Source organism: Sinocyclocheilus grahami, unplaced genomic scaffold (genome assembly GCF_001515645.1).
Source record: "Sinocyclocheilus grahami isolate Dianchi unplaced genomic scaffold, SAMN03320097.WGS_v1.1 scaffold173.1, whole genome shotgun sequence".
Lineage (NCBI taxonomy): Eukaryota > Metazoa > Chordata > Actinopteri > Cypriniformes > Cyprinidae > Sinocyclocheilus > Sinocyclocheilus grahami.
This window is the reverse complement of record NW_015505352.1, coordinates 1,198,026-1,211,059: the sequence shown is the minus strand read 5'-3', so window position 1 is coordinate 1,211,059 and position 13,034 is coordinate 1,198,026. Positions and strand designations below refer to the sequence as shown.

At 39.3% G+C, this 13,034-nt stretch overlaps 1 protein-coding gene across 3 annotated transcripts in view; it reads right to left on the bottom strand.

Annotated features, from left to right (window-relative positions):
* Window positions 1-589: 589 nt before the first annotated feature.
* Window positions 590-13,034, bottom strand: part of LOC107593563 (pumilio homolog 1-like) — a 43,597-nt gene continuing 31,152 nt past the window's right edge. For all 3 annotated transcript variants that reach the window (XM_016283329.1, XM_016283330.1, XM_016283331.1), the window contains exons 10-22: window positions 11,659-11,801; window positions 11,426-11,564; window positions 9,667-9,795; window positions 9,262-9,552; window positions 7,119-7,355; window positions 6,761-7,028; window positions 6,556-6,685; window positions 6,127-6,261; window positions 5,898-6,035; window positions 4,883-5,008; window positions 4,668-4,789; window positions 2,081-2,273; window positions 590-1,988 (exon numbers count right to left, since the gene is read on the bottom strand). In XM_016283329.1, the coding sequence (XP_016138815.1) occupies window positions 1,857-1,988; window positions 2,081-2,273; window positions 4,668-4,789; window positions 4,883-5,008; window positions 5,898-6,035; window positions 6,127-6,261; window positions 6,556-6,685; window positions 6,761-7,028; window positions 7,119-7,355; window positions 9,262-9,552; window positions 9,667-9,795; window positions 11,426-11,564; window positions 11,659-11,801 (2,183 nt within the window). In that variant the 3' untranslated portion in view covers window positions 590-1,856. The remainder of the gene's footprint in view (window positions 1,989-2,080; window positions 2,274-4,667; window positions 4,790-4,882; window positions 5,009-5,897; window positions 6,036-6,126; window positions 6,262-6,555; window positions 6,686-6,760; window positions 7,029-7,118; window positions 7,356-9,261; window positions 9,553-9,666; window positions 9,796-11,425; window positions 11,565-11,658; window positions 11,802-13,034) is intronic.

Sequence of the window (13,034 nt, the reverse complement as noted above, 5' to 3'; positions counted from 1 at the left end):
ATCAGCTACAAAAAAATTATTCTGTGACTAAGTGATTCCAGTGATATCACTCTAATGTATTGTTATTGTTCTTACTGTAGTGTGGACATTTATATTCTCATAATTAGAACAATTATTAAAACTTGAAAAGCCACAGTCCTTAGTGTGAACGGGCCTTAAGTCACCTTTGAAAAATGCAAGATTTACAGCTACACATCTGGCAGATGTTTTTATCTGAAGAGATTTGTGGTTCATTCAAGGTATGTATTTTGCAATTACATGTTATGCAAGTTTTATATTTCAAAATCAACAGAATCCTTCATCTAAGCACATCTGCTACTTCCATCAAGACAGTATCCTCAGGCCATGTCGTTAAGAAACTTCAAATTATTGCTACAGGAAAATTTCAACATCAAAATATCCTTTGGAAAATCCCATTAATGTTTCATTATTATCACACATTTCTTTAATGATGAGCTAAAGCGACTTAATCTTGAACGAGTAGTTTTTCCAACTGATTCCTGAAAAGTATGACAGAATAGATTATAATTATCACTGTACTGAAGTCTTAAAAGCGGCACATGAAAAGGAAGAGTCAAAGACCGTTCTGAAATTTTGAATTTTTTTCATTGTTTTGTTTCAAAATAAAGATCACACATTGTTTAGAGACAATCTACAACTGGAGTTACAAAAAATAGTTGCCCAGGCAGAAAGCACACACAGCATCTGTTACCTATACACATTATGGTTACAAGTGTGCCTGCATAAAGAGAATCATAGGAAATATACACAAGGCTGTTTAAATATACACCGGAGTGTTCCAAATCAAAAACCAATGGCCAGTATGTTACAATCACTTACAAGTAGACAAAAGAATGGCAAATCTGTACACACCTCCGACTCTGATCCGGGGCAGTCGAACGCGTCAAACACATACACACAAACGCGCTTGCTGCTACCTGCCCCAGAGCGAGAGAGGGACTATAAAAGATCTTAAAAAAAAAGAAAGGGATGAGTGGAGGTGAAAAAGAGGTGGCTGGTGAATGGCTAAAAGCAGAGTGCGCACTTTTCTCTGTTCTTTGTACATCTATGCAGTAATAATTCAAAGGGCTTCAAAACCAACAAAAAATCTGATATTACAATTTACAATATATAACAACTCATAACTCAGAAACCACAACCAAAGAGGTGAGAATTTACACTGAAATGCACAAGATTTTCTTTTTTCCATTTTGTCATTTTTTTTTCTCCTCATACCAAAAAAGGGCTGTAGAAGCGAGTCCACATTTACATTAGCGAAGGTTTACAAATGTACAATTATACAATCAGAAGTATGTATTCACTACAGGGGAAGATTATAGATACAGATTGGACATCAAAAACCAGAAAAACTACAAAGTTATATATATATATATTTATATATATGCAAAGGTCTACACCAAGTATGCACTAAATAGTTTATAGAAGCAAGACCAAAAACGTCTCCCATGCTAAATGTCTGCGTGTTAGCAATCAAGTGTTCGCGATAATGTGCGTGTGTGTTATGAAAGAATATGCGCGTTAGAAAGATGTTGCGAAGCAATAAAGTGTGTTTGCGCAAGCCTACATGATCGAACGTGGGATAAATCAAATATTCTCTCATTTCATACAGGATCAAAAAAGGACCATCATTTAGGTAGTAGAGTGAAAACAGGAAGAAATGCTAAAAGGGAGAGGGGAAAAAAAAAAGAGGTCACAACAACCCGGGGATGATTCAGCGATGAGTGGAAGGTTTCGGTGATTCCACCTCAACCTCCCTACGTCATCGGGTGTGGACAAACACGCTCACACACACGCGTGCACACAGACCGGCATCCTACAGGAGTTATGGGAAGGGTTTACATGATGCCATTAGGGGGTGCACAGAGTGGGCCGAGGTCAACGCCGTTCTTCATGTAGTACTTTTCCAGCTTGGCCAAGATGTGCTTTCCGTATGTGTACTTCCTCAGCGTCGCAATATGGGGCCGGATCTACACAAAACAACCGACATCCACCGTTCAGTCACAATTCATCGGCACAAACAGGAAAATAACACATACTGATAACGAAATAGAAGCCACACCTTGTGCATTACAATCTTGCGTTGTGTCGGCTCGGCCACATCGATCATCTTCTGCACAACGTAGTTGGCGTACTGGTCCTTCATCATGGTGTATAAGGCACTGTGGGGCCCGTCTGCCATACTGCACACCTCATCAATCAGCATCGCCCTCTCGGCACGCAACGAGTGGGTCACGCACTTTTCCACCACGTTACTGGGAAATAAAACACACAAAAGACCCCTAAATAAGACACTTCTTCCTGTGCACCTTTGTGTGGCGGTAAGGATGCTCCAATTGATCGGCATTGGCCGATAATCACATTTTATGACTCAATCAGTACTCACTACACTTTGCCGATCTTACGAACCGATCGCAATTTGATGACGTCAACACGTAAGGACATACATGATGCGTGGGGACATAAATTATTTTCTAGAGGGACATCTATCACCGTTGCACTCGCGTCTCGCACAAAGGAGCCGCATGTTTAGAAAGCCATGTAAAATTAATGCAAGTTTAACTTTGAAAAAACATATAGAGACTTTACGGCAGGTTTTTTTCCCATCCCACTGCATCTCATGTTTTTAAATGAAAAATGTACTCTGTGTGATTGGCTTTCCGCCCTTTGTATTAAACTATGCATCCATACATAAATGATGCTGTTTTGTTTATAGTTGTTTAAGCAACTTAATTAATTATAATTGGCTTATAAACATTATTTTAAACATTATGCACTTTTTTTCACAGATAGTCATGTTATCTTATGCTTTGAATAAACGTGCATTAGTAATATTTGCTTGATGCGCCCTCTTGTGGCCTCAGGAGAGAAACCAAAAGCTTTTCTTCACCCTAACTGAAATTATGCATTTTAAATTTGAATATAATTCGAATTTTGATATTTAAGTACAAAATTTGAATTTAGTTTTTCAGCCATTTTGACAGCCCTAGCCCTAACATATGCTTTACTTCTTTCAAACTTTATCTGGAATGTCACCATTTCTGTCACTGCAACTTCCCTATCAGGCAAACACACACACACAAATGAAATCATCTGCCTGATAAAAAAAATTATTTGAAAAAATGTAGTTAATATTTGCATCATTTATGATTTATTTTATCCACCCATGACCCACTCGCAAATAATCAGAATGCATTATTTTATTACCCGACCCGCGGATTATCAGCAGCGCCCCTGGATGTAATAGTCACCGAACTGTTTTGTTTTTTCAGTAGTTTAAATGTTTCTATTTCTTTTTTCCTCTTCAGTCTTATATTGGACAGTATTAAACCTTATGAGTTACATCAGACTTCATGTTGGAGTTTAAACGTTTCTATTTTGTCCTCTCTCTAACATTGGACAATGTTAAACTAAACCTAATGAGTTGCATCAAACTACTCCAATTAGTTCTTTTAGGAGTAAATTTTTTTTTTAAATTATTATTATTAATTTTGTCCTGCTCAGACTTGTATTGGACAATGTTTAAGTTACATCAGACTTCTCAATTTTAGGAGATTAAATGTTTATTTTGTCCTCCACAGTTTACAATGATAATGTAGATAATGTTTAAATAAACCTTGTGGGTTGCATCAGACTGCTCCATTTTGTTTGTATTTATTTTTGCCTTATATTATGTATTCTGATATACAATGTTATGCATAAACCCCATTTTAAAGGCATATTAAAATGTTCACTGTATAAGGAATCATTTTTGTGATTATTTATATAACATTATTACATATGTTATATAAAGCTTGAAGCATCAGAATCGGCCGATCACCCTGACAAGAAATCGGTACTCTGTATCGGCTGCAAAAATCCTGATCGGAGCATCCCTATTACGAGACCTGCGCAGGACTGATTTTTCAGTACATCAAAGAAATTTACATAAAATGGTTCTGTAACATCTCCTAAGCACCACAACATCCCAGCATAAACACTCGCAATAAAATATTTGTTATTTAGGCTAAGCATCAACATTCACAAACCACTGTTATTTTTAACAGAAAAGCAAGCATGGGCTGCTGCGTGCATGGTTTGGCATGGCAGAATGCGAGCAGCGCTTCCTTTATCATCACTAAAAGCTGACAACTCCGTTAATCGCGATCTCATAAAGCTCTGTTATAACACAAATGTATGCACGATGAATCTTTCACAATGTCTACACTTCGTGTGTTAAAATGAGATGATTCGTGAGGACGCAATTTCAGCACTGCGGTGAGTAGATTCTAACTTAATCAGCTCTGATTGACCGTTGCGTTCCAAATCAACAGCTATGTCTGTGATTGGCATGATTGGTCTGTGATCTGAATCATTTTAATATTAGTTGTTCTTTTTGCTTTTGTGTAACAGATAAATAACAATTTATGTTTTAGACACTATGTTTAGATAATTTCTATTTTGCGGGAGTCCCGCAAATCATTTTATTCTCCCGCATCCCGCACACACACACACACACACACACACGAGTCTCTTCCCGGCCGCACCCGCACCCGAGTTGTCCTGTGCCGCACCCTGTTGCGTTGGGTCCCGCGGTACTCCCGCGGGAGTGCAGGTCTCTAATCCCTATGTGGCAGTTTATCTTGCATGCGTAAATGCTTTTTGCGCACCTGGCAAACTTATGCTGGCTGAGCCCCAAAACATTTCCACGGATTTCAGATACAATCTTGCTCTTGTCCTCCGCGCGGCCGTGCTCCAACACGTGCTGAATTACATAATTCCCATACTGATCCTATATGGGAAAGAAGAGGAAAAAAAGGTTTTGATGAGAGGAATGGATAAGATCCTGGGTCAGTACAGAAAGAGAGAATGCTTCATAAATTACCTGGACCAGCTGCTCGGTGTGTTGATGTATTTCCTCCAGTATCGGTAGAGTCTGCTCAGGCAGGCAGTGCTCCAGAATACGCTGGATCACCCTACAACCATATGGGTGTGTGGACAGAGCAAACACCTGCACAACACACACAGTTATTACTTAAACATACACACAGAGACAAAGGTTTTAAATACACTTCAAAATAAGCCATTCCACAACCACGACTGGATGATAAAAGCAGTTGTTTCACAACACGGGCAGGTCACAAAATGCATGTTAGTAGACGTTTTCTATCCCCAGGACTCATTTTATATAAGAACATGGGGCCCATAGACTACTTATTCACTGTTGCAGCCATTTTGGCCAGTGTGGTCCACTGAAGAGGAAACACTGAATTTGACAAGACTGCAGTTATACAAATATTTGACAGGATTTTAAATTTTAAATTCAGGAGTTCAAAATATATTTTTGGGAAGGATAATTAATAGCTTTGTTCAAAAAAGGATGCACTAAATTGATCAGAATTGACAATATAGACATTTAAATGCTGTTCTTTTGAACTGTCCATCAAAAAATGTAGAGAAAAAAACATCACTGTTTACACAAAAATATTAAGCAAAGCATACAGCTTTGCCACAGGAATCACATGAATAAAATATATTTAAAAAATATATTAAAACTAATAATATTTTACAATATTACTGTTTTTATTGTATTTTGATCAAACAAATCAGCCTTGGTAAGCATAAGAGACATCTTTAAAAAATAGACAAACAAAAAATATTTTTTTATACTGTATCATTATAATTTCAACAAATATAATAAATTATTAGCCGTTTTGTTTTTTTCCATTAGACATGCAATAGTTTTTTTTTTCATTTGTTATACTGTGCTTCTTAAAAGTGCACTGCACCTCAAAAATCAGGCCCTCCATAAATAAATCACAAAGGTTCCCATAGTACACACACACTTCAAGCCCTGCTATTCAAACATACAGCTTTCACACGGTTCAATAGAGACACACCTGTCCTTTGAAGGCATCAATGATGAACTGAAGAGCATGAGGCTGGACACACTCAATGCACTTCTGCACCACATGATTGCCATTTTGATCCTTCACACACTTTAACACATGTCCGTCAAGCTCCCGAACCATCTCATTCTGCAAAAGACACAAATAAATTAGATTCAATTCACACACCTCGTGTAACTTCACCACAGCAATGTGAGCATGCAGCCTTTCATAAACTTACAATGACTTGTTGGTCCGAAGGGATAAACTCAAGAGCTTTCTGAATCACTCTGCAGCCATACATCTGCAGCGCCAGGGATAAAACATGGCCACGGATCCGCTCAGCCAGTGCCAACTTCTGATCGAGACTGCCAAACTAAACACATAAATGGCTTTTAGCAGATGCTTCTCATCTTAATTGACATCAGGTACACTCAAACTAAACTGATGAACTTAACAACACTGGCACTGTTATTTTGCGTCTTTGAAACAGCTTGTACTGCATGAAGCACTAGGCCTATATAAATAAATGTCTTGACTTGCACAATGCAGTACCAAATAAATCAGGTTCAAGTTGGAACCTGCAACCTCCCTGTCTTCATGTGTGAAACTGTGTGGTTCATTAGACACTAAAAATGATGCATGTATCAACAAAAGAGCTTCGTATTACCTCAAAGAACTTCTGGATGACATAATTTCCAAACACATCAACCATGAGCTGGTAGGCCGCCTGTAGTATCTCATTGAAGACCAACTGACGTTCTGCAGGACTTGCTCTCTCCAGTTTCAGCTGGATAAACCTGCACACAATGGACATTTTATTTATTATTGGACCTCTGTTATTATTTGTGAGCTGTAACAGACATCTGCTTTACCTGGAGCCATGTTGGTCCTGAGAGAACTCCATGACGTGTCCCGCGATTTCTCTCAGCTGCAGGTTGGGGTAACGGTTGTTTCTGAAGTCCTCAAGCAGACGGCTACGTCCCGATGGCATCACGTCAGACATGCCGTAGCGTAGCCGTGATGATGGGAAGAGCTGGCTGCTGGGACTGAAGAGAGACGAGCCTGTGGTGGCACTGCGGTACTTGGCCTCTGCTCCTGGAGCTGCAGAGATGAATCGGCCACTGCCATTGGTCAGTCCACCTGAGGGGGAGGAGCCAGAGGTGGGCATGCATTAGATTCAATTTATTAAAGCTCTTTGATGAAAAAGGTAACTGAAACATACATGCTCACCAAGGTTAAGACTGCTCGAAGATCCATGAGTTGAGAGCGAGGGTGGCGGGGTGAGAGAGTGGGAGGGGCCTTGGTTTGGAAGAGGCATGCCAATTGGGCCAGGGGAAGAGCTAAAGCTGAGGCCATTGTAGAAGCCCCCATGGCCAATAGGGGTGAGGCTACTGGGTGTGCGCTTGTACAAATCAGAGCTACCTGTCAGAGAATCTCGACGGGACCCACTGGAACTGGAATTAGCCACTGCAAAACAAAACCATACATAAAAATGAAACCAGGCTCAAACTAAACAGATTTTTAAAGTTGCATTAAAGGGTTAAGTTCACCCAAAAATGAAAATTCTGTCATTAATTACTCACTCTCATGTCGTTCTAAACCCGTAAGACCTCTGTTCATCTTCGAAACACAAATTAAGATATTTTTGATTAATTCTGAGACCTCTCTGACTCTCCCATAGACAATGACATCAGTAAAATAATCCATGTGACATCAGGGGTTCAACCGTAATTTTACGAAGCTATGAGAATACTTTTTTGTATGCAAAGAAAACAAAAATAACTTTATTCAACAATTCAAACATAGCCGTGTGACGCAGCTGACACAGAATAGCATATACGCTGTTTACGTTCAGTGGATATTGAAATACTGATAAAAAGTATTCTCGTAGCTTCGTAAAATTACGGTTGAACCCCTGATGTCACATGGATTATTTTACCGATCTCCTTGCTACGTTTCTGGACCTAGATCGTGGTAATTACATTGCTGTCTATGAGAGGGTCAGAGAGCTCTCAGAATGCATCAAAAATATCTTAATTTGTGTTCCGAAGATGAACAGAGGTCTTACGAGTTTAGAACGACACGAGGGTGAGTAATTAATGACAGAATTTTCATTTTTGGGTGAATTAACCCTTTAAATGCAAATATCAAACCTTAGCAACCCATTTCTGTAATGTGTCTCATGAACTGAAACTCCTAAGCAGCCTTGGCAACACTGCCCATGAAACAACTGTTCAGAAGAAGTAAGTTATTACATTATGATATTATGGAATATTTCTGAAATACTGATGCACCCAAATTATAATAATTTTTTTCCAAACTAAAGTTTGCTTTTTATCATAAATTAATTCAATTTATGCAATAATCAACACTCAAATAAAAACCGAGTTGATAAACATTTAAACTGCACACAAGGCACTTTTCAGATTAACTTCCATTGGAGAAGCGCTAATTAAACATCAATGTTTTGGTTAATGATTTTGGTCATCCAAAGCTTTTCCAGATAAAAATATATTAGGATGCGGAAATTTTGGTGCATCACAACCAGGAATGAACATTTAAAAAGCAGAATGGGTAATTTCTGATTTTAGTTGAGTCAACAATTGAGTTTAAAGTAGATTTTCAGCTGAAGGCAATAGCCCTCCAGCAATATTAAAGTCATTTTTATTCTCAACATAACTAAACTTGAGATGGGAATACGAAAAAGCTCTGCCTCCTTTAGAGCATAGCAAAGTCCACTAGAGGTAGAGCTTTTTCGCATTTGGCTCCCAAACTCTGGAATAGACTTCCTGATAACGTTCGGGGTTCAGACACACTCTCTCCATTTAAATCTAGATTAAAGACATATATCTTTGGCCAAGCATTCAAATAATGCATCTCATAATCTTGTACTGCAGTTATATCTGATCAAATGCACATTATTATTCTTTAGCTTGGGTTAAACAAATCAATTTCCCTTGGTTGGAACCACAGCTACGCTAATTATGTCTCTATTTGTTTCTCTGTTTTTGCCACGGGTAACTAGGATTTACACAAGCTTCAGTCTGGATCCAGAACACATGAGAAGAGATGATGCCAACCCCTCAGAGGACCTCAGATGATGCCAACCATGAAACAACTTACAGAACTACCAAATTTTGCTATAAGTTTGATTGCATTATATAATAATTGCTGTTAATAGTGTTCATCATCTGTTTGATTACGTCTTGGATTGATTTTTCCGTACATTTCTGCCATATGTACATTAACTGACAGTCACCACTAATAAGCTACTACTAAATATTGTAGAAACTTAATTTGCAGTAAAGTTACTTTGCAACGATTTGTATTGTGAAAAGCGCTATACAAATAAACTTGAATTGAATCACAGTACCTGCTGTGCCAAAACCCCCGAGTGCTGCTCCAAGCGTGGCTCCCAGAGAAGAAGATGGGTTGGCATTGAATCCAAGTGAGTTGCTTCCTGGCTGAGCAGAGCCTTGTGAAAATAGTGAAGAGGTTTGTGAGGAGGAGCTTGGGGAGCCACTCCCATAAAAAGAGCTTCCTCCCAAAGCCCCACTCCCTTGCTGCCCAGGAGCCTGCTGGGAACTCAATGCACGGAACGCACCGCTTGCTCCACCACCAAGACCGGCATTAGCCCCACCTGCTGAGGCAGCAGCAGCAGCCACTGTATATATATATAAAAAAAAAGTTGATATTCAAATACAAGACAACATTTAAAAAAAGTTTAATATTGGTCTGTTGACTCTGCAACCTTCATTTGTCATATTCAAACATGTACCTGCTGCTGATGGGCTGATGATAACAGATGCAGGGGCCATAAGTCGAACTGGGCCACCGCGAGCACCTGTATTCACCACAAGTGCACCTGTCTGGTCATAATACGCAGCTGGAGCTAACACAGGATAACCTGGAAAATAACAATCACATCTTCATCAGACATCATTATAACCTTGAATGTCTGATCTGTTAAATAATTCTATTATGCCGATTTGGTGCTCAGGAAACATTCCTTTTTATGCTTTATTGGATAGGACAGTAGAGAAATGACAGAAAAAGAATTGGGAAGCGGGATCGGCAAAGGACTTTGAGACTCAAATCAAACTCGGGTCACCGTAAACACAGTTGTGCTATAAGTCAGCGCACTAACCACACGGCTATCGGCGCCGACATCAGTAAACATTTCTTATTATTATCAATGTTGAAAACAGTAGTGCTACTTGATATTTTGTGGAAACTCCAATGCATTTTTCAGGAATGTTTGTCACTTTTGATCAATAGAATACATTCTTGCTTCTTGCTGAATAAAGGATTCTTTCAACAAAAAAAAACAAAAACACAACTGTAGTGTATATTCACAACTGAAATTTCCATTGCTATTTAGAATGTTATTTTTTCCCATCACTTTTCAGGTCAAGAAACCACAATTTTAAAATTGATTGATATATTTTGGGGTTTTCTATGATTATGAGGTTAAACACTACCTGATCTGTTGCTTTGGCAACCATATAAATTACTTCAATTTAGGGCTGAGCAATTTGGCAAAAAATTTAAAAATCGATTTTTTTTCCAGAATGTTTGACCGATTCTCGATTTTTTAAAATTTTTAACTAGTCAACTTAAAAATGCAACTACAACTTGATTCAAATAATCTTTTTCTTTATTAACCCTCTATTTAAAGAAAATTCTATTCCAAGTGCACCACAAATGAAGTTATCATCATGATGTAACTGTTAAACAAATCACTTGTTAAGTATCTTTGCAGAATAGATGCATGAACTACAACTACATCTTGTACAAACTTGTCTTATACATATTATATGTTCAGATAAAATACGAGGAAAATGCTTTAAAAATCTCAAAAGTCAAGGTAATTCAAATTCAAAATGACTGAAGATATAACACCAGTAGACTATAATTATCAATAAATCTTCTATAAAAACAACAGCAGCTTTCAGTCTGTCAACATGATGCAAACTTGAAATATCAGACATACAGTAGTTACAGGTTTTTTTATTCGCTTGCGCTGCTTTTTCATTATTTTTCTATGTAAACATGGACGTGTTTGACTGCTGCACTCGCATTAATTGCAGTATCTCATGCATGAAACGGCATTCTAAAAACGCGGCGCTCAAGTTAAAAGAAGTTCACTTCCATATTCTTGCATGTTTTTCCTATTCCACTGCCCGTGTCACATCTTTGTCAACACAAGCGCATTCTGTGTGAATGGCTCCTAGCGATATGAGCGCATCACACGTAAGTGTTTAATCACGTGCGCCGACACGTGGTCGGATCGTTCTTTTCTCTTTACTGTTATCACTGGCATATTCTCAGTGCCTAATTCTAATGTTTGGCAATATTTCTATTCAAAATAGCAATTCCTCGATTTCTAAAAAATAAAATTGTGGCAAAACATTAAATTCGAATTAATCGATGAAATCTGAAAAATTGCCCAGCCCTACCTCAATTCACAACTTTTATTAAAAAGGAATAGCTTCATTGTGAACACCCCTTTAAAAGACATATCAAGAGTCCTTTACCGGGTACACCTGCTGCCAGCCCCTGCCCAAACGCCAAGGCGGAATTCACAGCTGCTGCAGCTACAAGCTGCTCTGTCTGCTGACCCTGCTGTCCTTGACTGGGAGTCAGAGGTCGTTGGTTTCCACCTGCACGCATCACCTGGAGCAAACAAAGATCAATGATTGGTGGATGAGTTCAATATATGCACGTTGTGACTTTCATATGTCAGTGGTCTGGTTGGCTGAAGTCTTACCTGCTGTTGGTTCTGCTGGGTCTGTGCTGCTTGCTGCTGGTTGGCCGAATTGGAGGGGGTGGCAGCCTGTTGTTGGAATAGGTTGGCAGGATACACACCCCATGGAGTCACACCATAGTACTGAGGGGGCATCACTGCTGGACCTGAAAGACACAAACATGCACGTCATCTCTCAGATGAAGGGCCAAAGCACACTGTTTTCGGTGCAGGCTCAGGGGCTTTGATGTACACGGGACGGCGAGTCGGCAGCCATTTCCTTTGCCTTTGTACTCTGCTTTAGGAGCATCAAAGCAGGTGTGTGTGTTTGTGTGGCTTAATCAAGCAGACTGCCTCAATCCTAGAGCTAAATCTCAAGCCCCTGGAGGATGCAGTCCAAACCCTCAGCCATCATGAGCAACACTTCTCATCCACTCCAGACTGTGACTGCTCAGTAAAGAACCCTGTAGCAACAGACCGATCCTGCCACAGAAACCTAGTGGAATGCAGTCTTCATTTCTGAACTGTAATCATAAGGGTCTTTCGCACCACGGGAAACTTTTCATAGTACCAGAACTAATTGGGGAACTACCCACTTTTTGGCGTTTTCGCACTGCCGGAACTGGGTGCGATTTTAGTACCGGACTGCCTTTTTCGAGAACCAAATTAGCTCCTACTCCGGAGCAGGGTCTAACCAGCACAACTGGTACTAATCGTGACGCAAGTAAACATTGATTGGCCAAACGCGTATGAAAACGCCCTCACAAGCCATGATTTCAAACACCGTGTAAACAGTGTCAACTTATTTCGCAAGTATGGAGAACAGCGATAGATGGACGGACGCTGAAGTGCAGGCACTTGTAGCAAATGTAGCACTGCCAGTTGTTGTTGGAGATTCTTAGTCCTCCTTTCCGTTCTTTCAATCACTATGTATACGTCGACTTTCCATGTCCATTATTGTGAAACCCGCGAGACAACAAAAACACAGCTCCGATCACAACGTCCTCCATCCTCCTGCTGTTAATGTTGTTCTTCTTTGTTTCTGTTGTTGAACGCCACACACAAATGGACGACGCTGTCGACCGGCTGTTCTGAGTGATCAGAACCTCAAAGAGAAGCTAACTGTACATTATACCTTACTTTACTGGATTCATTAACATCCTTTACAACGACAATCATTTTATACTTACACCAGAGATATCTTGAAACACAAACTAAACATATTACATATTAGGGGTGGAATGGTTCAACTTACTCACGGTTTGGTTTGTATCACAGTTTTAGAGTCACGGTTCCGGTATGGTTCGTTATGTGCAATGTTTAGGGAAAATCTATACTGTCAAATAAAAATAAAGAAAATAAGAATAATCTATCTAACTACAAGCAACAGCACAAATAAA